At 56.1% G+C, this 25,363-nt stretch overlaps 1 protein-coding gene across 4 annotated transcripts; it reads left to right on the forward strand.

Moving 5' to 3' along the window:
- The first annotated feature begins 850 nt into the window (after positions 1–850).
- Mllt6 (MLLT6, PHD finger containing) lies at positions 851–25,047 on the forward strand. 4 transcript variants are annotated; one of them, XM_048367245.1, is made up of 20 exons: positions 851–1,358; positions 2,699–2,778; positions 3,216–3,270; positions 3,475–3,584; positions 4,846–4,949; positions 5,148–5,241; positions 7,668–7,916; positions 8,456–8,554; positions 11,016–11,241; positions 11,825–12,439; positions 12,806–12,987; positions 13,172–13,280; positions 15,465–15,531; positions 15,711–15,856; positions 16,198–16,398; positions 16,496–16,584; positions 17,917–18,266; positions 18,745–18,835; positions 19,927–20,283; positions 21,364–25,047. In XM_048367245.1, the coding sequence occupies exons 1-20, from the start codon at positions 1,250–1,252 to the stop codon at positions 21,403–21,405; spliced, it is 3,375 nt and encodes a 1,124-aa protein (XP_048223202.1). In that variant the 5' UTR covers positions 851–1,249; the 3' UTR covers positions 21,406–25,047. The 4 variants fall into 4 exon arrangements, with proteins under 4 accessions (XP_048223202.1, XP_048223201.1, XP_048223204.1 ...); XM_048367244.1 differs by having other exon boundaries at positions 852–1,358; positions 7,665–7,916; XM_048367246.1 differs by having other exon boundaries at positions 855–1,358; positions 7,665–7,916; positions 11,016–11,154.
- The last annotated feature ends 316 nt before the right edge of the window (positions 25,048–25,363 follow it).

Genomic DNA, 25,363 nt, shown 5'->3' on the forward strand with positions numbered 1-25,363 from the left:
TCCCCACCCCAGACTCAATTTCGGGGGGCTTCCCTGGGGTGCGCGCTCCATTGTGTTCCTGCGCGCGGGCCCGCGGGTCAAGTGTGGCCCCGCGGAGGGAGGCGGGCGGCGCGCCTCCCGGGTGGTCGTGCCCACCCCCGCGCTCCGGGGAGGCCGGAGTGGGTCCCGGGAGGGAGGGAGGGAGGGAGAGAGGGAGGACCGGGCGGCAGGGTTGAGGGTGTGTCGGATTCCTTTGGGAGACGAGAGTCGGGCGCGCACGCCCTCGACGGCAAGCTCCCCGAGGGCACGAGTATTTCTCCCGGCTGCTGGCACCGACTACGGGTTCAATAAGTAGTGGTCGAGCGGATACGCGTCGGCGCGTGGGGCAGAGCCGATGCCCTCAGAGTGAAGTCGGGGGTCAGAGCCCGCGAGCTGCGAACCCGGGGGACCCCCCCCACCCCCACTCCCGGGCGCGCGGGGCCGGCCCGAGCGGCTGCCGTCGACCCGCTCCGCCCCTGCGTCCCCCGCGTCTCCCCCAGGCTGGGGACGAAGACGACCCCGGCGGGGGAGGTGGCGTGGAACCGGGGGGGGGGACACCGGGGTGCCGGAGCGCGAGATCGCGGGCAGGCGGAGGGGCGGGCTGGGGAGCGACCCTCCCGTGAGGCGGAGCAGCCCCGCGCGGCGGAGCGAAACGCTCCCTACCAAGCCGGGCTTTGTTCCTTGAACCTAAGACTTTACCCGGCGACGGGCGGGCGGGCGGGCGGGCCGGGAGCGAGCGAGCGAGCGGAGGCGCGCGGCCATGGCTGCCGCGGCCGGGCAGGGGGGCCGGGGGGGCGGCGCGTGAGCGGGCGGGCGGGCGGGAGGGAGGGAGGCGGGGAGGGCGGGCGCCCGCGATGTGCCATTCGGCGCCTCCCCCGCCGGGCCCGGGCTGCTCGGCGACCGGGCGGCCGCCCTGGTAAGCGGGCGAGCGAGCGGCGCGGAAGGGGGGAGCCCGGCGCGCGAGTCTCATTGTTTGGGGGGGGGCCGTCGGGGCATGAGGGCGAGAGCACGGCGGGGGGGGCGGCCAGACAGAGCGAGCGAGGAGGAGGAGGAGGACGCCGAGGAGGAGGAAGGAGGAGGCAAAGAAAAGAAGCGGCGGCGGCCGCGGCGGCGGCGGCGGCGGAGGAGGGGGCGAGGAGGCGCGCGGCCCCCCGCTCCCTCCCTCCCCCCCTGACCCCCGACCCCCGCCGGCCGGCCCCCCGCCCCAGCCCCGGAGGGAGCTCATGGGAGTATGAAGGAGATGGTAGGAGGCTGCTGCGTATGTTCGGACGAGAGGGGCTGGGCCGAGAACCCGCTGGTCTACTGCGATGGGCACGCGTGCAGCGTCGCCGTCCATCAAGGTACGGGGTGGGGTGGGCCGGGGGAGGGGGGAGGGCGCCGGGAGGGAGGGAGGGAGGGAGGGGGGCCGCGCCGGGGACCCCGGGGGCGGCGCGCGCGCGCGCGGGGCGCCCCCAGGCCGCGCCCTCCCGAGCCCCCCGGGGGGTTCGCGCGCCCTTCCCCCACCCACCTGAAGGGAAGGGAGGCGTGGGGCGCCCCGGCGCCCGGGCCCGGCAGGACCGGGTCAAGCATTGTTTTCTTGTCTATTGTTCCAGTCCCGCGTCCCCCCCCCCCAATCCCAGCCCCGCACCCCAAGTTGAGGGGAGTTTTTGGGGAAAGTCCAAGGCGCCCTGCAGCGAACTCCCCGCGCCCCGCGCGGCCGGGCGCCGGGGGGCTCGCCGGGGAGAATGTTTACCTGCGCGGCGTCCCCTCCCGCCCGGTTATTTTGGTCCCGGCGCTCGGGGAGGAAGAGGTCACGGCGGGAGGGGGGGGGTGTCGTTCCCCCCCCCTCCCTCCTCTGGGCTTCCGGAGACTGGGAGGAGCGGGATCGGGGAGGGAAGGAGAAGGGTCCCGGGGGAGAAGGCCTCCTAAAATCTCCTCCGCGCACCCCCCCCCCTTCCTCTCCCGGGGAAGAGCCGAGGGCTGGGCGGGCGGCCGTGCGCGCAGGCGGCTGGAATGGAGGAGAAGGGGAGGTTCGGGAGTTTCCCCCAGCCAGCACATGGTTCGGGAGTTAACTCCTTGAGGAATCTTGCCGAGGGCACAGGCTGGCATCTCCCCGCCGGTGTGGCACAGCTAGCACCCCGCCCCCAACACCCACCCTCTCCCGGGACAACCCCTTAAAGCTGAGGCTGACGATTCTTCCCGCCACTCTTCTGTCGGTTACCTGCCTTGCACCTGCCCTCCTTGGCTTTTAACTTTTGACCCGTACCTTGGGATAGTCAGGCGCAGAAGATGAGATCCCTGGACCCCTCGTCGTCCCTTACTGGCCCTTTAAGAAGCCCCCCCCACCATCACAACAAAACCTATTTGACTATCAAGACTCCTGTTTCTGGTTCCCTGATGCCTTGGGATTGGTTGGGGACTAGAGCTGGGAGACAGGTCCTGAAAGGGTGTGGGGAGATTAAGGATTTTCTAGAAGTTTAAGGTCAAGGACTCAGACTTCCCGCCTTGTTTGGAGTGCTCAGTGGGGCGGCTAAAAGCTGTCCTTGTGTTGCTGGGCATTCCTTGTCTCTAGAGAATGACCTCTCCACACCCAAGAGCAGCCTTCCCTTGCTGGAATTGGCCCCAGTCCTCCTCCCACTTACTCTGGGAAAAAGCCAGTGGCTGACAGCTCTGCTTAATGACTACCCTTCCCCTCCCTTAGCTTGCTATGGCATCGTCCAGGTGCCAACAGGACCCTGGTTCTGCCGGAAATGTGAATCTCAGGAACGTGCAGCCAGGGTGGTGAGTTCTAGAACCCTCCCCTCCCCTCCCTGCTCCTACACACCTGGGCATCAACACTGGGACTCTGAGGCTGAGGCTGGGTGGGACTTCGTTCTGTCACACAGCACTTCCTGCTTCCTGCATACCTATCACCAGCCAAGTCTCTTTCCTCTGCTCATCCTTCACTCAGGAACAGAGTGGGAGACTACAGTGTTTCTGTTTGGACTTTTTAATCATGAGACCTTTCCAAGGGTACAAAACCAAAGGGATTATATTGATGAACTTCAAATCTCCATCCTCACTCTATCTTCAACAATCATCATCTGGCTAGTTCTTTTTCTGTTACATGGTTTTAAGACACCCCCCCCCCCCATCATTTCATCCTGGGCCCTTTCAATGTATTCAGAGAAGGCCCAACTCAGCAGGTCTCCCAACCTATTTGCCCTTTGCATTGGCAGAGGTGTGAGCTGTGCCCACACAAAGATGGGGCCTTGAAGAGGACTGACAATGGAGGTGAGGATGGGCCCCTGGGGAGGTCAATAAGGCCCCCTAAGTAGGTCTAGGAGGTCAGGCCTGGGTGGGGTAGAGGCTGGATTCTTTAGACTGACTGTGACTGGAATCTGATGGGAAGATTGAAGGAGGGGACAGTGACTTGAAGTCAGCAGCGGTGGGAGCTTGGGCTTACCTCCTGTTGAGTCCGACCCCCCACTGCCCTAGGCTGGGCCCACGTGGTGTGTGCCCTCTACATCCCGGAGGTGCAGTTTGCCAACGTGCTTACTATGGAGCCCATTGTGCTGCAATATGTGCCTCACGATCGCTTCAACAAGGTCAGTGTCCCTGGCTGTGCCCACAGTCCAGTCCCCGGATGACCACCCTTGGGTCCCTTCACTACTTCCTTATTCCAGCGCGGCTTGATTCCATTGAACCAGTACTTTCAGGCACCTTGGGAGATGGGCAGGTACCTGCCCTCAAACCATGTATTCCAGACACAGAGAGACATACTCAGGCTCTGGAGCCCAGGTGAAATGAACCGGCCTGTAGTAGTAGCTTTAGCTAGGGTTGATTCTTTCATACATGGAGCACACTGGCATTGAGTGACAGACCTGGTACCAGTACCAGGCACACAATACAGAAGTCTAAGTTAAGGTAGAAATGCTGCCTGTCCAGTGGATCTCACGTTCTTGTGTGGACGACTTTAAAGCAATGCAAGCCAATAAAGTCAGTGTGATTTGTGGTAAGTACTGTGAAGAAAATAAACAAGGCCCTGGTAGAACGCCTGTTGGAGGCTTACTATAGACAAGGTCATCTGGGAAGGAAACGTTTGGGCTGAGAAATGGGGCATGTAAAGGAAGTAGCTTTAAGGACAGCAGGATCCCAGGTTCTAGGCAGAATATACAGTGTAGGCAGAGGCCCCAACAGAGAATAGACTCTTTAGAGAAGAAAGATGGTGAACACAGTCATTGGCCTTTCAAATCTCACTAAGGACTATGCTGTCTAACATAGTATCTGCTGGCCACATGTGGATATGGAAATGAATTATAGTTACAATGTAAATGTTAGTTTCTCAGCTACCCAAACCCCATGACTGACCCCCCAAAAAAATTGGCAACAGGGGTGTGTGTGTAGGGGGAGAAAAACAGCATTTCCATCCCTGAGGAAGAGAGAGAGAGAGTGTGTGTGTGTGTGTGTGTGTGTGTTGGTACTAGGGCTTGGACTTAGGATCCTCCTCACCTTCTTGGCTTTTTTATTCACAGCTAGAGCTCTACCATTTTACCTGTACCTTAAGTTCCAGCTTTTGGGGTGGTTAAGTGGGAGATAAAGCATCTCTAGGATTTGTCTGCCCAGGTTAGCTCTGAACTGAGATCCTCAAGATCTCAGCCTCCTGAGTAGCTAGGATTATAGGTGTGAGCCAGTAGCCCTTGGCTTTGCTGGAAGGAAGTCTTCTTGGATAGCACTGATCTGGGCTGATGGCAGCGGGCGGGGGAGGATGGAATTGAAGAGAGGTCCTAGGATGGATCCACCATCAGGAGGAGCTCCCTGGAGGAATGAGCTCCTTGAAGGAGAGGACAATCGCCCTATGTCCTGCAGACTTGTTACATCTGTGAGGAGCAGGGTCGGGAGAGCAAGGCAGCATCTGGAGCCTGTATGACCTGTAACCGGCATGGATGTCGACAAGCTTTCCATGTCACCTGGTAAGAGTCCTCTCTTTGGCCTCTACACAAAGGGAGGTTTGTCACAGGTGGCTGCTTTGAGTTCATCCTAGCTGCGGTCTCTTGAGTAGTGATGACATCATGTATCTTTGCTCTACTCTGGCCTGGTCCAGGAGGGGAGGAAAGGGTGGCTGGCTCAAGTCTGCCCACCACCTTTTCACCTGACCTTTCTTGGTTTAGTGCCCAGATGGCTGGCCTGCTGTGTGAGGAAGAAGTGCTGGAGGTAGACAATGTCAAGTACTGCGGCTACTGCAAATACCACTTCAGCAAGATGGTGAGTCCCATCTGCCAATGCACGGCATGAGTGGGTCAGCCATCCCGGGTTTAGAGCAGGGTCTTCGGACCACGTCTGTGGCCCATATGGGCGGGTGATAGACACCTGTCCCTGCCTTTGAGGAGCACTCCATGTGTGAAGAACAGATTACAGTTTGGAGAGAGTGACCAGAATTGGACTAAGCAGTCCATCTCAGAAGAGAACTCAGAGCCTGTCTGTCAATCTGGGCAGTTCCAGGGGGACAAGGGGTCCTTTGCAGACTCCACTAAGAGGAGTTGGTAATAAAACAGAGCCAGTAACTGTGTGGGAAGTGATGTCTTCTCTACTTCAACCTCTGCTAAGTTCTCTAAAGGTTATTTTTGGGCACTATGCGGGTTTGAACTCAGAGTCTGGTGCTTGCTAGCCAAGCACACGTACTGCTCAGCCATTTCTCTAGCCCTTGTTTTTGTTGGTTACTTGTGAGATCGGGTCTTTCTTCCTGCCTGGGCCCATCTGGGCTCCATCTACCTGTTAAGACTTCCTGGCATAGCTAGGACAAATGTAGCTAGTATAACCGGCATCGACTTGTGTAGTTCTTTGTTGAGGAGGAGTCTCGTGAACTTTTCTGCCCGGCTGGCATTGAGTGATGAGTGTGATCTCCCACCAAGCCTAAAAACTAGGTGTGCCACATTTTCCCTATTACACAGATGCACGACCCAAGGCTCCCCAAGGTCACCAGCTTATCTTACAGCTTGTGGATGCGATTCAGAACAGGCAGTTTGATTGGAAAGGTCCTTGGGAGTCTGTCAAGCCAACACAGAGAGAAAAGAGGTCTCAGCGAGGGATGGGCTTGGATAGAGTCCTGAAAGGACAGGACCGTGAGAGGCAGGAGAAGGGGCTGTTTGGTGTGGCCAGGCAGGAGATCAGAGCTGAGCCTGCAGGCTGGAAGGGTGCTGTCCCACATCGGGAGAGACCTTGCGTGTTCCAAAAGCCGAGAGGTGTCTGCAGAGCTACACTTGGCCCGGACACCTCCCCTCCCTTCTCCCACAGGGCCATAGGCTTGGGAAGCTCGTGGGGAGAGTAACACGATGAGATTTATGTTATAGTAAGATTATGCTGGCAACCACCATCAGACAGGATCGGAAGGGCCGAGGCTGGCGGCAGGGAGACAGCTGTGAGAGGGGGGATGGAAGGATGATGCCGGCTGCTGGAGCCATTCTATCTAGGTAGACTTACCTAAACGTGGGGGCAGCCGAGGAGCAGGACCTGGGATCTAGACCTGGGGTAGAAGTTAGACCGTTGTAGGTACCATGAGGAAGAGTGCAACCAACTTCAGGAGGATAAGCATGTATCCTGGTCTGCCGCTTCAGAGGGTCATGGTTTTGTGCCTTTTGGGTAGGGGTTAATATTTCCCTCTCTCATTTTTAGGAGTGTCCTGGTTTCAGGTATACATTACGTGGTCACCTTGGTTCCAGGGTTCTGTGACGACTGACTTGGGACAAAGTAGGCAGTTTGGTTGGGGCTGCAGGAGGTTTCAAGTGGACTCTGACAGGTTTGGTGTCTGTCAGACCCCCAGGTGGGGCAGAAGGGGCTAACCTTCATCTTGTAAGGCTGAGGCTGGCCCCCAACCCCCAGGTCTACAAGGTAGCATGGGCCGAGGTGTAAAGGAGCCATAGAAGAGAGGGGGCTGGAGTTTGGTAGGGGGTGAGAGTCGTGCCCAATGCCAGGGGTGGCTGGGCCTGAGATTAGCTCTAGGCTTTGGCAGTCGGGAGGTAGCTGGTGACCTTAGAGGGAGCAGCTGCAAGCCTGGAACGGGGGAGGCAGCCTCAGCTGGAAGGAGGCAGCATAAAGTTGCTTGAGGTTTTTTGGTGATGGCATTCACTCACGGGCAGCGCACACATGCGTGTGCGTGAACACACACGCCCTGTGCCCAGGTTCAGGCCAGTCGATCCCATGCACAGGAGCAGCCCTGTGTTCTGTGGAGAACCAGGGCTGGGACCAAGGGAAGGGAGAGTGATGTGATGGCTGGAGAAACAGGGAGCAGAGGCTCTCCATGAGCCTCCCTGCACCCCCTCTGCCCAGGGGAAGGAAAGCTGTGGCTTAGTCTTATATGAGATGGGCCAAGGAGGCACTGCCACGGTAATGGAGAGAATAAATAAATGAATGAAGAGACCCAAGTCCAGGCCTATGCCACCTTCACTGTACCTTGCTGCGGCCCAGGATATATGTCCCTGCCTATCCTGTGTCTCCATTGTGGATTTGCGCTGCGTCAGCTGGCTGAGGAGCCGGTGTGGGGGGGGGGGGGTGTCCTAGGATTTCCAGGTCCTCTTAGTGGTGGGCAGGGTAAATAGGACAGCCCCGGGATCACACAGTCTTCAGGAACCTTTGTCTAATGAGCTTAGTGAGAGGAGGGTTTAGCAACTCTTCTCCTTTCTTTCCCCCAGAAGACATCCCGGCACACCAGCGGGGGAGGCGGAGGAGGAGGAGGAACGGGAGCTGGAGGAGGAGGTGGCAGCAGCACCAGCGGTGGCAGTGGTGGTGGTAGCACAGGGGGAGGCGGCGGCGGCAGCAGCGGTGGAGGTGGCGGCGGTGGCAGCAGCAGCAGCAGCTTCCTTACTGGCAGGAGAAGCCGGTCCGCCTCGCCGACCACCCAGCAGGACAAGCATCCTACCCACCATGAGAGGGGCCAGAAGAAGGTGAAGGCACCCCTCCACCCTCGCCCTCACCAGCCTCTTTCCAGAACGTACCTCCAGGTGCCCCAGCAGCGTTCGGAGCCTGCTCCCCTCCGTCCTCTGAGGATCAGGGAGGGTGGGGTGGGGTAGGGCCTCCTTGTGCTCTGTGTCCTGCTCCCCAACCTTCACAGTACATGTACACACACTGTAACAGGCTAGCCGAGTGCCAGCCAGGGAAGAGGTGTGAGTGTCTGTGTCCCTTTGTGCCACAGCACAGCGTGTGTCCCAGATGGGCACCCTTGGAGGTGTGTGCATCTGTGTGTGGTGCTCTGGGTCACTGGGGGGATAATGAAACAGGCTATTTTTAGCAGGCAGGGAGGGAGAAGGAGGGCTCTGGGCTCTCCTAGGATCTCATCTGAGCCGTGAGTCCCCCATCCTCTGTAGGAGAGTGACTCTCATTAAACCTCATTCCTGAGAGGGGTGCAGCCCCCCACATATCATGTGTATCTTGTCCAAAACAGCCCCCCCCCCCCATCACTATGTGGTCATCCTTCCCTCCCCAGAGTCGAAAGGACAAAGAACGCCTTAAACAGAAGCACAAGAAACGGCCTGAGTCTCCTCCCAGTATCCTCACGCCGCCTGTGGTCCCCACTGCTGACAAGGTACTGCTGGCTACGTTCAGGAGGGGTGGCGCGGTGGTCCAGGGATGGTGGCGGGGGGGGGGGAGGTGAGATGCGAGGGCCGAGGGTGAGCCAGGGTCATGTTTCTGCACAGACAGAACGTGTGCCCCTCAGCCCCACTGAGCCCTGGCCACCCCTGAGGGCGGGGTGGGGGTAGCACCCTGCCTGCTGGGTGCCAGATGTTCACATCTGCTCTGTCCAGCCAGAGGGCCTCGGCCTCAGACTCCTGTCTGCAGAGATGAGGTAGAGCACTCAGGCCTGCTCTCAACGTTCCTGGGGCTCACCCTCCCAGAAACAAGCAGAGGGGGGAGGGCCTCCTCTTCCACTAGAAGGAAACCCAAAGCCTGTTTCTTGCTTTTTTTTTTGGGGGGGGGGTGTCTTTTTTGCTAGTTCTGAGTCTTGAACTTAAAGGTCCCTGAGCTTCGTTAGCTCAAGACCAGCACTCCAACATTTGGGCCATAGCGCCACTTCTGGCTTTTTTGGGTGTTTAATTAGAGATAAGAGTTTCACAGACTTTCCTGCCCTGGGCTGGCTTGAAACCATGATCCTCAGATCTGAGCCTCCTTGAGTAGCTAGGATGACAAGTGTGAGCCACCAGTGCCGGGCTCAAAGCCTTTTTCTTAACCCACCTCCCTTTAGGTTAGAAGGACTGAAAATGCTGGCTACAGTACAAGGTGGAGGGAGGGGGCTACAAGGTCCCTGGATGATACCCCCAAGCCCTAGTCATCCCACCCTGCAGGATGTGCTATGTCTCCAGAAATGGGCAACATCTGGATGAGCAACAGGCAGCCCCTACTCACTAGGCCAGGGAGTCACTAATCCAAGCCAGAACAGCCCTATCCTGTCCTGTCCTCGCCATAGAAGGGGGGACCCCTGGGGGCCTGGAGAAACTGCTTACTCCGGTCCCTGCCATCATTGCCAGTCACCTCCACCCACCTCAGATGGTTGGCAGAGCTCTGGGCATCTTAGCAGGAGGTTGAGGCATCAGGTTTCCAGAGTGATGTTGCTGTGGCAACTGCCCCAGTAACCCTCTCCCCTGTAGCTTCCCAGAGCTCACCTGAGGAAGCTAGCCTTCTGCCCTCTGGCAGGCACTAAGACCTGGGAGTCACCCAGTAACTGGCTGTAGGGGACAGATTCTCCCATCCCCCTTCACTGTCCCAGCATCTCAGCCACCCCCCCCCCCCCCAGCCCCTCTCTCTCCCCTAGCTCTGAGAACCACATCTGGCTCCCTTCAGAACTCCAGCTGCTAAAAAGAACAAAGGGGAAGACAGAGACCAGGACTCCGCCTAGGGAGGGACAATGCTGGGTGGCTCTCATTTCCACCCCCCCATCCTCCCTCTCACATAATGTGTTCATTCAGCACAATTTGCTGAATATACCTGGTCTCCACCAAGAGGAAAAATGCCTTCCAAGCAGTAATTGGAGGCACAAATGTAGAAAGGCCAGGCGATCTTGGAGAGCCAGGGAATGGAAATGGAGCGCAGAGAGAACTTCATTTTAATCCTCAAAACAGTCAAAGGATCCAGGTACTGTGGCTAGTGCCTGTAACTGTAGCTTACTCGGGAGGCTGACATCTGGAGGATCATGGTTTGAGGTCAGCCCAATGGGAAGAGTTTGCTAGATTCCACCTGCAAAATAATCAGCAAAAAGCAGGGTTGAAGGTGTAGCTCACATGGTACAATGGCAGCCTAGCAATTGCTGAGTTCAAACCCCAAGTACTAGCCCCCCCCCCCAAAAAAAAGCAAATAGGTATTAATCAAGGCACAGATGAATATGTTCGTATAGGTTCCCTTCTGGACTGTTCTCTCCTTGGCCCTCTGTCTGCTTCTCTGGTGTGGAAATAGACACTTGGGTTCCGGGACTATCTCCTGCTCTCTGGTCTAGAGAGGCTCAAAGCTGGAAGATCTTTTTTTTGCAGTCCTGGGGACTGCACTCAGGGCCTGAGCACTGTCCTGGCTTCTTTTTGCTCAAGGCTAGCACTCTACCACTTGAGCCACTTCCGGCTCTTTCTATATATGTGGTAGGTGGAATCGAACCCAGGCTTCATGTATGTAAGGCAAGCACTCTACCCACTAGGCCATATTCCCAGCCCCTGGAAGACTCTTTTTTTTGCCAGTCCTGGGGCTTGGACTCAGGGCCTGAGCACCGTCCCTGGCTTCTTTTTGCTCAAGGCTAGCATTCTGCCACTTGAGCCACAGTGCCACTTCTGCCATTTTCTATATATGTGGTGCTGGGGAATCGAACCCAGGGCTTCATGTATACGAGTCAAACACTCTTGCCACTAGGCCATATTCCCAGCCCCCCCTGGAAGATCTTAATGAAACTTACTCTGAGCTCTCGTAGAGAAACCCAGGTCCTGTGCTCTCCTGTCTTATTCCCAAGTCCGGGGGAACCAGGCCAGGCAGCCTGTCTCTAAGCCTCCTCTGTTCCTCCCCTTCCTCAGGTCTCCTCCTCAGCTTCCTCTTCCTCCCACCACGAGGCCAGCACTCAGGAGACCTCTGAGAGCAGCAGGGACTCGAAGGGGAAAAAGTCTTCCAGCCATAGCCTGAGTCATAAGGGGAAGAAACTGAGCAGTGGGAAAGGTGTGAGCAGTTTTACCTCCGCCTCCTCCTCCTCTTCTTCCTCCTCCTCCTCTTCCTCCTCCTCTGGGGGGCCCTTCCAACCTGCAGGTGAGTGTGGGCATCCTGGAGGAGGCTGGGAGTGGGGACAGCCTCTTGCCTTGCACTTTTTTCTTTTTAAGCAAGGTTTTTGTTTTTTTTTTTTGCCTGTTGATTTTCATCTCATTTACTGTAACCAAATGGGTGCCTGGTAAAGATGAGCCATCCGGTGCAGTGGTTCCTCTCCCTCCACCCTCCCTTTGGAACTAGAACTTGCCTCTCCTTGATGGGGCCCACTCCTGCAACCCCACAGTCATCTTTGTCCTTACACTTGGGCTGCAAGAGCCATTCTCAGCAGCCTTAATGTTAGGACCTACAGACCCAGTAGGCTCACTAGGGTGAGCGTTCCTTTGATCCCATTTTGTTACCAGTGGGAAAGCTGGAGGATGAAGACGCTTATCTCAGGATATAGACAGGGAGAGCTAGGTCAGGCTTCTCCATTCCCCAGCTAGCATCTGCTCCCCTCTATTTCCCCTTCATTCTCCCGCGGTGCCCCCCCCCCACTCCTGCCCGCCCCGCAGTGCATGTGAGAGTTGGGAAGGGGGAAGAGAAGGGGTTGAGGTCCAGCCTGATTCCCTTTTCCTTCTCTGCACAGGCTCATCCCTGCAGAGCTCCCCCGATTTCTCCACATTTCCCAAACTGGAGCAGCCAGAGGATGACAAGTACTCCAAGCCCATAGCCCCCACCCCGTCCGCCCCTCCCTCGCCCTCGGCTCCAGAGCCCCCCAAGGCTGACCTCTTTGAGCAGAAAGTGGTCTTCTCTGGGTTCGGGCCCATCATGCGCTTCTCTACCACCACCTCCAGCTCGGGCCGGGCTCGGGCCCCCTCCCCCGGGGATTATAAGTCTCCCCATGTCTCTGGGCCTGGGGCCTCAGCTGGTACCCACAAGCGGATGCCTGCCTTGAGTGCCAGCGCTGCACCGACTGAGGCCACCCCCGACACCGTCCTGAAGGAGAAGAAGCACAAAGCCAGCAAGAGGAGCCGACATGGGCCCGGCCGTCCCAAGGGCAGCCGGAACAAGGAGGGCGCTGTGATCTCAGCTGCCCCCTCTCTGCCCGGTGCCCAGCTGGCTGGCTTCACCGCCACTGCTGCCTCCCCTTTCTCCGGAGGTTCCCTAGTCAGCTCCGGCCTTGGGGGTCTGGCCTCCCGCACCTTTGGGCCTTCTGGGAGCTTGCCCAGCCTGAGCCTGGAGTCTCCTCTACTGGGGACAGGTGAGTGACCCCTGGGGATGGAGAGCATCTCAGGGCCCAGCCAGTCTGTGAGATGACAGAGGAAGGAAGAGCTCCAAAGGACAGAAATAAAGGATAGAGATGAGAGTCACTTGTGAGACATTGCATTACCTGTCTTCTACAGGATTGTGGGAGAGGTTGGGGTAGATAATTGCCAGCAGAGTTTATCAAGTTCCGGGAAGAGAATGAGACAAGCTAAGGGTTTCCCAGGCCAGGCCAGTCATATGGCAGCTGTTAGGACGGTTGGGCTGAATGGGCTTTCACAAGGAGAGTAGCCGTCCCCGCCACCGGACGGAAGGAGAGCCTAGTGGAGGGTGACTGCCCTCCTCTTTGTCCTTTCACTCATAGGCATCTACACCAGTAATAAGGACCCCATCTCCCATGGTGGTGGGATGCTTCGGGCTGTCTGCAGCACACCCCTCTCCTCCAGCTTGCTGGGACCCCCTGGGACCTCGGCCCTGCCTCGCCTCAGCCGCTCCCCGTTCACCAGCACCCTCCCCTCCTCCTCCACGTCCATCTCCACCACTCAGGTGAGCCTGGTCCTGATGGCTCCTGTTCCCTGGGCGGGTGGGGAGGGCCACAGAGCATCACTGCCACCGGAACTTCCCCCTCTCCTGGGTCTCCTCCTGGCACACCCTGTCCTCCACCACCCTGGACAGTTGTGCCCTAGATCCGAGAATAACCACCCGGCTGGATTCTACCTCCTCCTCTCAGGTGTTTTCTCTGGCTGGCTCTACCTTCAGCCTCCCTTCTACCCACATCTTTGGAACCCCCGTGGGTACTGTTAACCCTCTCCTCACCCAAGCCGAGAGCAGCCATACAGGTATGTGTGTCTTGCCCTGTCCCCATTTCTCCCTGAAGGCCTGAGGGATTTAATCCCCAGAGAGGATGGGAGGGAGGGCTTGGGGGCTTCCTTCTTCCTCTGGCCATTAAAATAAGATCTCACACCACAGACCCTGAGGTACTCATTAAAACCCAGGGAAGGGGCTGCACAAGGTGGAATTAACTACCCTGTCTCACAGAATTAAAAAGGACCTGTCCAAGGCAGTTTCAGTCAGAAACAGAGCTCAAATTCCCATCTTTTGACTCTAAACCCAGTACTCCTAACTGCTTCCATATTGTCCTCCCTGGTGTCTTTGGGATCAGCCGTTAGAAGTTCTACTAGCTGGACTTCTAGCTCTGGAGTATTTAATAATTGAAGGAGTGGTCAGCAAGCTCCTTGCCCTCTCCCTGAAGAATGCTGATTGGTGCACAAAGCCATCTGTCAGTCTAGGGGGAGGAGCTCTTCAGGCAACCAGTCCAAGTGTCCTGTTCTGGAGACAAATCCAATACCAGGTTCTATTTATTCATTTATTTTGGTGCCATCCTGGGGCTTGAACTCAGGGCCTGGGTTCAGTCCTTAAGCTTTTTCTGTTCAGAGCTAGCACACTAGCACTTGAGCCACAGTTCCATTTCTGGCTTTTTGGTGGTTAACTGGAGAGAAGAGTCTCATGAACTTTCCTTCCTGGTCTGGCTTCAAACCTTGATCCTCACATCTCAGCCTCTATTCTCAGATCTCAGCCTCTTGAGTAGCTAAGATTACAGGAATGAGCCACCAGCACCCAGTGCAATACCACTATAAAGACCCACAGTATAGGGTAATTATGTTTTCAATAACCTAAAGCTGGATTCTGCAGTCCAACAAAAAGTACAGCCTGTCAGGTGCTGATGGCTCAGGTTTGTAACCCTAGCAACTCAGGAGGCCGAGACCTGGAAGATTGCTGCTTGAAGTTAGCCTGGGCCCAGGCAGAAAAGTCTTCAAGACTTCATCTCCAATTAACCAGCAAAATGCCAGACTGGAGGTGTGGCTCAAGTGGTAGAGCACCAGGCAAGAGCAAGAAGGCTGCTGAGCCTTTTGTTTTTTTTTTTTCATGAGTTTGAAATTATCCTTCAGTAGTTGTACAGAGGAGTTGCCATTTAACAAAGCAGCTTATGAATACAATGTTTCCTCGTCACTGTCACCCCTTTCAACATTTTCACCCGTCCCTCCCTTCCTGACCCCTTCCTTTACTCTTCTAAAGTACTGCCTTCTAACTTAGGATCTTATGGATATGAAAAGCCATACAGCCAGGCACTTGTGGCTCATGCCTGTAATCCTAGTTACTTAGCAGGCTTAGATCTGAGGATCGAGGTTTGAAGCCCACCTGGGCAGGAAAGAGACTCTTATCTCTGGGGCTGGGGATATGGCCTAGTGGCAAGAGTGCCTGCTTCATATACATTGAGGCCCTGGGTTCGATTCCCCAGCACCACATATACAGAAAATGGCCAGAAGTGGCGCTGTGACTCAAGTGGCAGAGTGCTAGCCTTGAGCAAAAAGAAGCCAGGGACAGTGCTCAGGCCCTGAGTCCAAGGCCCAGGACTGGCAAAAAAAAAAAAAAAGAGACTCTTATCTCCAGCTAACCACCAAAGAGCTAAAGTGGAGCTGTGGCTCAAGTGCTAGTCTTGAGCAAAATAGCCTAGGGACAGTGCCTAGGCCCTGAGTTCAAGACCCAGAATTGGCATACAAAAATAAAGTCATACCAAGTTAATTATGATAATAATACAATTACAAAGGTTTTACTACATGCTAACTGCGCCCTCCAGCTAAACACTTAATATTTATTGCGTCAGTTTAATTCTAATTATTATCACTGCATGAAGGTTAGCTTACCAGCCCAAGGTCACAAAGCAAGCCCATGTCAGGTTCAAATTCAATTCACATTGTTGACCTGAAGCTTTCAGGAAAGAAAGTGGACTGTGGATCTGGAAGGAGGCAGGCAGCAGGAGCTCTAGGAACACAGCAAGATGCAAAGGATGGGGTTTCCAAGTCAGGGCTCTCAGCGCTTACCAGCTTTCCTGCCAGTCTGGACTTGGGAGTCCTGGGGCAAGGCATCTGTTCTAAGACCCCAGATCCGGCACCACCTCCAGGGTGGGGACCCTGAGGCCGTGGTCCTCCACCCTTGCTGACCCCTGCCCTTCTCCATCCAAGAGCCAGACCTGGAGGACTGCAGCTTCCGCTGTCGGGGGACCTCCCCTCAGGAGAGTCTGTCTTCCATGTGAGGGAGGGGCTGGGGGCTGGGGAGAGGGGCTGGAGGTGGGGTACGAGGAGGGATGGTGGAAGGGCAAGGGAGAGGGTGAGGACCCCTGGAGCCGGGGGGCGGGGGGGAGAGAGGGTAGGAAAGTTAGCGCCTGCCCAGTGAGGTGAGCCTGAGCCAAACTTCCCTTCTGTTCCTAGGTCCCCCATCAGCAGCCTTCCAGCACTATTCGATCAGACGGCATCCGCACCCTGTGGGGGTGTCCAGCTAGACCCAGCAGCCCCAGGAACTACTAATATGGAACAGCTGCTGGAGAAGCAGGGCGATGGGGAGGCTGGAGTCAACAGTGAGGAGGAGGGGGGGTGTCAGACTGGGAAACTTGCCCTTAGGTCTCTCGGACCTCCCTCCCTCTCCCTGCCTCCAAGTTGTGTTCCTTCCTCCCAGTCCTTGTAGAGCATCTGGGTCCATCTGATCCTCCTTTCTTTGTTTTGTTTGTTAATTTATTTTTTCCTCTGGTGTCTGCCCTGCCTCTCCCCGCTTTCCAGGCTTACCTACGTTGCTTGCTAGGCTAGCTGGCACAGCCTCCTCTCCAGGCCCCGCCCCATCCCTCAGGCCCCGCCCCATCCCTCAGGCCCCGCCCCCACCTCCCCAGAACCCAGCATCACTCTTGCTTGGTCTTCTCCACAGTTGTGGAGATGCTGAAGGCTTTGCACGCGCTGCAGAAAGAAAACCAGCGACTGCAGGAACAGATCCTGAGCCTGACGGCCAAGAAGGAACGCCTGCAGATTCTCAACGTGCAGCTCTCCGTGCCCTTCCCTGCCCTACCTGCCGCCACCCTGCCTGCCACCAATGGGCCAGTCCCTGGGCCCTATGGTTTGCCGCCCCAAGGTGGGAGATTCCTCTGCCTTGCCTCAGGAGTGGGAGCTGGGGGGGGCTTCCTGGTGGCTGATGAGGCCCCCTCCAGCCCCTGATTTCCTGTCCTCAGCCGGCAGCAGTGACTCCTTGAGCACCAGCAAGAGCCCCCCAGGGAAGAACAGCCTTGGCCTGGACAACTCGCTGTCTACGTCCTCTGAGGTGGGTTCTGAGAAAAGGGGGGGGGCGTGGAGAGGAGGGAGGACTGGAGGTCCTCTTGGTCCCCTCTCCCCAGTAGCTATTAGGCTGGGCAGCAAAGTGATTGGCTGAGCTGTTGATTGAACCATTCATTCATTGCTTTTAACAAGTAATATTTATGAGATGCCAACTTTTAGCCCCAAGCCCCGGCTAAAGTAGCCAGCAAGCCCAAAACCCTACCATCCTCCTGAAGATAGGTTGTATCCAAGAAACAAGAAAGAATCGCAAAGTAGGGGAAGCGGGAGGTTGAACTAAATTGAGGGCTGTGTGAGAGAAGACGGGGAGGGATTCTTCTTTGGGAAGGCCTGTCTGAGAAGTGTTTGCGAAGGGCTTATTATAGTGCCTCACACAAAATAATTCCCATGTAATTGGTGGTGGTTGGGATAGCAGTTGCTATTGTTATATTGTGGTTATTATTGCAATGAAATGAATTGGTTTCTTGGTTTTGCCATTTATTAACTGTGTGACTTGGAAAGTCATAGTCATAAAAATAACTTAACATTAATTGCAGACGTGCCCTGAAACTTTTTTTTTTTTTTTTTTTTTTTTTTTTTTTTGGCCAGTCCTGGGGCTTGGACTCAGGGCCTGAGCACTGTCCCTGGCTTCTTCTTGCTCAAGGCTAGCACTCTGCCACTTGAGCCACAGCGCCACTTCTGGCCATTTTCTGTATATGTGGTGCTGGGGAATCGAACCCAGGGCCTCATGTATACGAGGCAAGCACTCTTGCCACTAGGCCATATCCCCAGCCCCCAATGTGCCCTGAAACTTTTAAAGCCGTTTATTTACTCTTCACAGTAGTCTTGTGGAGTGTCTATTACTGTCACCCCCCGGGTTATGAATGACCAAACTAAGACCAAGAGTTGGAACCCAAGCCATTCAGTTGCGGGACTGGGGATTTGAACCTGAGTGTCTCACTCCAGCTATATTGTTCTTGCTTACAGTTACTTAACCTGAGTCAGTGGCTTCGCCCATAAACAAAATGGGAACAAGGGAGCACAGCCTGGTTCCCCTGAACGTCATGACCATTACCATTGCTTGTTAATAAGCAAGGGCCACAGGGGTGTTGAGTCCCAGAAAGTGGTCAGGAAAGCCTGATTTGGGAAGACTGGATGCTTAGCCTTCATCCCTGGGCCTTGCTGCTTCCCCCAGGATGCCTGGGTGTGTGTGTTTGGGGGGGGGGGGCGGGGGCAGAGGGAGCTGTTCTCTGTCAGAATGTGGTTGTGTGCTGGGCTGGGGGCCAGAAAGGTCACGCTGGCCCTCTGCCCTCTGACCCCTCCCTTCCCCCTCCCTCCCCAGGACCCACACTCAGGCTGCCCGAGCCGCAGCAGCTCGTCGCTCTCCTTCCACAGCACGCCCCCACCGCTGCCCCTGCTCCAGCAGAGCCCCGCTACTCTGCCCTTGGCCCTGCCTGGGGCCCCTGCCCCGCTCCCACCCCCGCCACAGAATGGATTGGGCAGGGCACCTGGGGCAGCAGGGCTGGGGGCCATGCCCATGGCTGAGGGGCTGCTGGGGGGACTGGCGGGCAGTGGGGGCCTGCCCCTCAATGGGCTCCTAGGGGGGTTGAATGGGGCCGCTGCCCCCAACCCTGCAGGCTTGACCCAGGCTGGCGGGGCCCCCACGCTGCAGCTGCCAGGTTGTCTTAACAGGTGAGGGAAAGCTCAGGCCTGGGGAAGGGAATGGGGAGGCTGGCTCTGGGTGGGGGGGCCCCAAAATGTCCGTAGTCCCCCAAAAGGAAAAAATGTCTTCTGGTCTTATAGGTGTGTGTGTGTGTGTGTGTGTGTGTGTGTGTGTGTGTGTACACATATATATATGTATATATATATATATATAAATCCTAGTTATGTGTTGGCTGCCAGGGACTCCCTAGACGACTAGCCTTGAATGTGTCTGAATAGGAGCAAACCAGGGACAAGAGGCTGCTTTGTACCATCCTGGTGCTAGGTCTTCCTCCTGGGCAGTCCTTTCCATCTCACGTGTTCCTCCTACCTCACCCTTGGAGTTCAGTCCTCTAATATTTCACCTCCCTAACTCTCCTGGTTGGGTCTGAGGGAGTCTGGAAGCTCATGGGAATGGGGTATAATTCCTTGTGCCTCCCTTATGGTCCTTGTCTGTCCCCTGCTTCAGCCTGACAGAGCAGCAGAGACACCTCTTCCAGCAGCAAGAGCAGCAACTCCAGCAGCTGCAGCAGCTCCTGGCCTCCCCGCAGCTGACCCCGGTAAAGTCCCTTCCCTGCCAACTTGGGCCGGTGCTTCCATTCCACCAGCTCCGCAGAGCAGGGCCCATCACTGAGGGTCTGGGCCAGCCAGGGAGGGCAGCGGGGTATGTGGAGGTGTGGGGGAGTGCTGGGTTTCCAGGCTGGGTGGATAGTGAGCCTGTAGAGGCTGGTCACGATGGGCAAAGAGAGAAGTGATGGTGCAGCGGAGTGGTCCTGCAGAGAGAGTCCTGAGAGTGACAGGTCCAGTGTTTCCGTCCTTGCCCCAAGGGTTTTCAGGGGGAACTCCGCGACTTAGCGCTGAGATACCTGAGCAGGTGACAGCCCCTCAACCACAGCAACTTCGGGGTGTGTCTCCTATTTGTGCTCTCTTGAGATTTCCTTCAGATAAAAGGGATTTCAGGGCTTGGAATGTGGCTCAAATGGTAGAATGTTATCCTGAGCAAAAAAGCTCAGAGACCGTGCCTAGGCTCTGAGTTCACACCTTAGTGTAGACACCAGAGGAAAGAAGATAAATTAACAAAACAAAGGGGGTGAGATTAAACACTACCAAAGTAGTGTAGCATTCTCCGTCTTGGGGTACACTTGTGCTTGTCACCGTAACCTGAGGACCTGAGTTCGTGGGCAAGGCCAGAGGTGTGAAATAATCTGCACTTGGCAGACACTGGTGATGGGCAGCCATTTTCGTGAGACTTTTTTTTTTTTTTTTTGCCAGTTCCGGGCCTTGGACTCAGGGCCTGAGCACCGTCCCTGGCTTCTTTTTTGCTCAAGGCTAGCACTCTACCACTTGAGCCACAGCGCCACTTCTGGCCGTTTTCTGTATATGTGGTGCTTGGGAATCGAACCCAGGGCTTCACGTATAGGAGGCAAGCATTCTTGCCACTAAGCCATATTCCCAGCCCTGGGCAACCATTTTCTTGTCCTGAGGGGATGAGAAGTTAGGGACAGAACCATGACCATCTCTCCCTGCCTTGCGCCTCTCGACTCTCTCCCGTGCGATGGGACGGGGCAGGCCCCTGGCCTAGTGGAGGGGGCAGGCATTGGGGAGAGACAGCAGGGAACCTCAGCCAACACGCAGTCTGGCCTCCTTACAGGAGCACCAGACCGTTGTCTACCAGATGATCCAACAGATCCAGCAGAAGCGGGAGCTACAGCGGCTGCAGATGGCCGGGAGCTCCCAGCTGCCCATGGCCAGCCTGCTGGCAGGAAGCTCCACCCCACTGCTGTCCACGGGAGCCCCTGGCCTGCTGCCCACAGCATCCGCTCCACCCCTGCTGCCCACTGGGGCCCTGGTGGCTCCTTCACTGGGCAACAACACAAGTCTCATGGCTGCCGCGGCAGCAGCTGCAGCCGTAGCAGCAGCAGGCGGACCTCCGGTCCTCACCGCGCAGACCAACCCCTTCCTCAGCCTGTCAGGGGTGGATGGCAGTGGCCCCGGCCCCAAAGCAGGGGTGAGTAACTGGGGGTGGGTATGAGCTTCCTTATTAAAGAGTGGGCCGAGGTGGATGGGCAGAAGGTACACTGTCAGACATATTGGCAGTGGATAGCAGTAGCACCTGGATCAGTGAGGTTCCCTACGCCAGCCCCTAGCCTCCACTCACACCATACCCTCTGCTGCTCTGAAGAGAGTGCTAGAAGGACCAATCAGGAAATGGTCTTCCTCAGAGAAAACTGACTAGAAGGGCTGGGAATATGGCCTAGTGGTAAAGTGCTCGCCTTGTATACGTGAAGCCCTGGGTTCGATTCCTCGGCACCACATACATAGAAAATAGCTGGAAGTGGCGCTGTGGCTCAAGTGGCAGAGTGCTAGCCTTGAGCAAAAAGAAGCCAGGGACAGTGCTCAGGCCCTGAGTTCAAGCCCCAGGACTGGCAAAAAACAAAAACAAAAAACCACAAAACTGATTAGAAAAGGCCAATCCCTGGTTGGGGGGCTTGTGGCTCACACCTGTAATTCTAACTACGAAGGAGGGTGAGATCTGAAGATCGAGATTTGAAGCCAGCCTAGAAAAGGAAGTTTGAGAGTCTTATCTCCCAATTAACTGAAAAAAACTTGGAAGTGGAGGTATAGCTCAAGTGGCAAAGTACCTGTGTTAGGCAAAAAAAACTAAGGGACATGGCCCAAGACCTAAAACCAACATACGCACAAAATTGTCCGAGACCTGTAGTTAAGCCCTAAAATGAGTACACACAATTTTCCAAGACCCGAGTTTAAGCCCTAAAACCAACACACGGGCGCGCACGCGCGCACACACACAATTCCTATCTGAACAGACCATTTAGACAAAGATGACCCTTGGGGTGAGCCACTGGGGAGAGAAAGGCCGATCCCTCCTCTGAGAACACAGTCCAGCCCAAGAAGCTGATCTTACCTGACACATGCTCACAGCTGACGTTGGCGTGCGCCTGTCAGAGCCCCACAGCTCCCTTCTCTTCTGCACCCGCAGCAGTTTTCTTGTCCCAGAATGCTGTTTGTAACTGGCATTAGGGCCAGATGCCTTCCAAACCCCTAGCCTCCTTTCCTCTCTTTCCAGACCGCTGACAAAGGAGCCTCAGCCAACCAGGAAAAAGGCTAACTCCACTCCTGTTCCTACATGGAGGGGGCAGATCCTGGCTTGAGGGGCCCTAGCCTGAAGCAGGCAGGCGCCTGGGCCCAGACACAGAAGAGCCTGGCCCAGAGCCTGTGCTGAGCCCCAGGGAGTGCAGGAGCTCCCGGTGCAGAGGACAGAGCTCTTCTACCTGGCCTTTCCCTCTGTACACTGGCAGCTTCAGAGAGGCGCAGAGGGAGAACAGGCTCTAAGCCTGGCTGGGAGCCCATGCTCCTAGCAAATTAGGGCCCCCCCCTTCCCAAGAGTAAGGTGGGCCATGGCATGAGTGTGTGTGGGAGGAGTTGGTTGGACCCACATAAAATGGATCAGCACTTGAGTGGAGAGAAGTGGAGGGGGCCCGCGGGCCTGTCCCTGTGTAGAAGTACCTATGGAAGAAGGGCTGGCCCATCTGACCTTCAGTTTCTTCCCAAGCTGGGCAGAGGACAGGAGGAATCGCTTTGACTGTTTCTCCCTGTCCCTTCTGGCACCAAGAGTCCTAAGCTGAGCTTGTAAAAACCTACAGACAGGGGGACTGAGGAAGGGCAGGATAGCCTAGGACTCAGCCCAGGTTAGCCCTCTTGGGGGCCCCAGTGATGGGGACACGAGGGAAGCCCTTGATATCCTGCTCCTTGTTTGCACTATTGGCTTGAGGAGTGCGGAGGGTGGAGAGATGGAGCTGCCTGACTCCACAGAACGAGAGAGAGAGAGAGAGAGAGAGAGAGAGAGTGTGTGTGTGTGTGTGTGTGTGTGTGTGACCGTGTGTCCGTGTGTGTCCGACCATCTGTCTCTTTCCCTGGACCTGGGGCCACCTAGGGCAGGGATAAGAAAGAGTGATGTGATGGTCAGCACCAGAGGGGGGAGTTCTCAACCTTTGTTTGTACCCTCTCCACCTCACCAACTCTGGTCCCTTTCCAGGGCATGAATGGTTAACAAAAACCAGAATAGTACTCCAGTATTGGAGAGTAACTGGGGGCTGGGGGTTTTGAATCAGGGTAATTATCCTGCCTTCCTTCCCCCAGGCCCCATTGGGTCTTAGGGCCCCCTCAGGGCCCCCTTCCCCCACGGATAGTTTGGTCCTTTCTTGGCATAAGGGATTGGGGGAGGGGACAAGGGGAGTAAAGGGCCACCTTTAAGCAAAAGTCTCTCCCACAATGAGTGGCCCCACCCCCACCAGTGAAGGGAGACACATGGGCTGACCTAACAACTGTCCTGTCAGCCACCAGCTCTTTCCCTGGGTGTGGTGGTGGTGGGGGATTCCCCCCCAGAGTGAGAAGGCTGAGGGGGGCGCAGAGAGAGGGCTGGGCGGTTTGTGTCCCTTTCAGATGCACTGGGTGGAGCCCAGGGTCAGCGTCCAGCTTTCCCTGATGCTCGCGTCTGTCAGTCTGTGCATGTGTGCATTTTTGTGTGTATCTGGGTTTTTGTTGTCATTGGGTTTTTTTTTTGGTTGTTTTTTGTTTTGTTTTTAATAAAGAAAAGAAGATGTGTATATTTTTGGCAATGACAAAAAAACGTAGTGCAGATATATTTTTGCCTGTGCTGCTCAACTTTTTTTTCTGATATGGAAAATAATATTAATATTCCTGTTGATAAGACTTTGTAAGATATTAGAGAGCTAAAGACGGGCAGGGAGGGTGGGAGCCTTCAGAGGCGATCTCTTAGGCATTTGTAAGGGCTTTCGGGAGGGACAGTGGTGATGACCTCAAGAATACTTTTTATTAATGCTAAATATCAGAAAGATGTAGTCGAAGTCAGCCTCGTATCCATCTTCATCTATTAAGCTCTTTAACTCCCTGCCCCAAGCCACTGAAAATAACCTTGAGAAACTCTTGGAAGAGTTTCACATGCACACCCACGCCCTTGCCCAAGGCTGGCCCTGCTGGGAGCTGGAGTCTTGTTCTGATGTCTAGAGGGACATTCATGCCAAGGCTGGGGGGCTGTGTGGAATGAGGGGGAATGCCTTGGTGCACTGGAACCAAGTGCCCCCTCCCCCCAGGACGCTCTTCCCTCCCACCTCTAATCACCTTGACCTCCAGCTTTGCCAAGCCCTTGGAGTTACTCAGGCTGGAAGGCGGCCCTAGCATGTAGTCACCTTTGATTTGATAAGGGCCTGAGCTAGGCATGTCTTGGTGTTGCTCCTGGTAGTGACTCTTCCTTCTGGCAGAGCTTCAGCAAGAAAGCTGTAAAGAGCCTCAGGAGGAAGCAGGACACAGGCTGAAGGATGGCCATGAGAATAAGGGTGGGAAGGATGCAGATTTGTGGAGCTCTGTCCGGGAAGGGGGAGGGGAAGGATGTGGTTTGGAGAGCGGAAATGGGGTTTGAAGATGCATGAGTGGAGTATGGTGTGCCACCACACCCTCACCAAGGGGTTGGGAGTGGCGTGCTTGCTGCACACCAGGTGCCAGCCAAGGAGGGTCACAGCTGGTGGGTGAATGTCAGAGCTGGAAGGGACTGTCTTAGAGGGGTTGGGGCTGTCTCCTGCCTTCACAGATGGCAGCTCCACGCCTAGAAGGCAGGTGCCCAGTGCAGAGCAGGGACCAGCCTCTGCAGCCCTTCTCCTGGTCTGCAGCTCCCGGTCCCAGTGCATGGCCTGTGGGCTTCATGGCCGGCTGTCCATGTCCACCCTGTGTGAGTGACTGTGCGGTATGTGTGTGGGGCTATGCCCAGCGTGGGAGGCTGCCTGTGTAGCTGACTGTTGTAGCTCAGAGCTGATGGATCCTCCATAGATATGACACTTTAAGGGTTGCCTTTTTAAAAGTTTTTTTTTTCTTTTTTCCTCTTCTTTCTCTCCTCTTCCCCTGCCCCCCCCCCTCCTATTTGTGAGGTTTCACCTCTGGCTCCTGGGTTTATTGCTGCCTCTAGGTGTCCTGTATGCAGAGACCTAGAGAAGAACCTGCCTCCAGACTAGGTAGGGCCCAGACAAGTAAAGCCCTGGCCAGGAGGTTCCAGGCAACTCTAAAGAGTAACCTTTACACTTCCCTTTCCCAAGCTGGAAATGCTGTCAGGTTTTCAAAGATATGCTTCCCCCTCTCCCCACCCCCCCATCCCCCCCAGCTTCCAGTGTCTTCCTTGGTGTGCAGTGGGCCAGAGGGAGGGGTAGGCAGCTTGCTCAGTTCTTTATCCCAGCTTATTTCCTGGGGAGAGGTGCCTAGAGGGGTGGAGGTAACTCCAACAGAGAGAGGCGGTCTCCCCACCATGTTCACCTGGAGTGAAGGCGTGTCTAGCTCCCACTAGGACACTGTGATCTACTGACTCAGGGGGCACTTGGAGTGCCCTCGACTCTCCTCGGTTCCCTTTCCCCAGCCTAATTTAGAATTTAGGGTGGTGGGATTGGAGACCCAAACCTGGGGCCTTCTACCATCCCAGCCTGTCTCTTAGGTAGTCCACCTTCCCTTGGGGAGGTGAGCGGGGAACCCCGCGGACTGCAGACCCAGGGGCTCCTTTTTCACTCTTCTGCACCCTTTCTGTCTGTCCTCAGTCCGAAGGGCAGCGCCCCCCCCTGCCACCTCCAAGCCTGGAATTGTGCATAACCCGGATCTTGTATCTTTGTATAACGGATGTTATTTGTACGAAGGGCGGTTCCTACACAGCACTTGTTCTTTTAATAAAAGAATGTTTTACAAAAAAAAAAAAGAAAAAAAAGCAATTCCAGAGACCTGGCTTTGTCTGGCTTTCTTGAAGGGAAAGAGGCGGAGGCCTGCGGGGCGGAGGGCAGGGTGTGGCCTGAGAAGGTGAGGGTGCTGGTGCCCGCAGGTACCCGAGCCGGTGGGGAGGGAGCGGCGGGGAGGTCACGCGATGGAGGTCCACGCCGCCGCGGAGGGCAGCGGGGAGGCCCGGACGCAGCCCACGGCCGCGCGGGGTGGCGGACGGCACCTGCCCGGTCGGCCTTCCGTGCCCCCCCCTGGCGGGTCCCCCGACCCCGCCCCGCGCGCTGCCGGGCGGCGGCTTC

The sequence above is a fragment of the Perognathus longimembris genome, chromosome 17, assembly GCF_023159225.1.
Source record: "Perognathus longimembris pacificus isolate PPM17 chromosome 17, ASM2315922v1, whole genome shotgun sequence".
Classification (NCBI taxonomy): domain Eukaryota; kingdom Metazoa; phylum Chordata; class Mammalia; order Rodentia; family Heteromyidae; genus Perognathus; species Perognathus longimembris.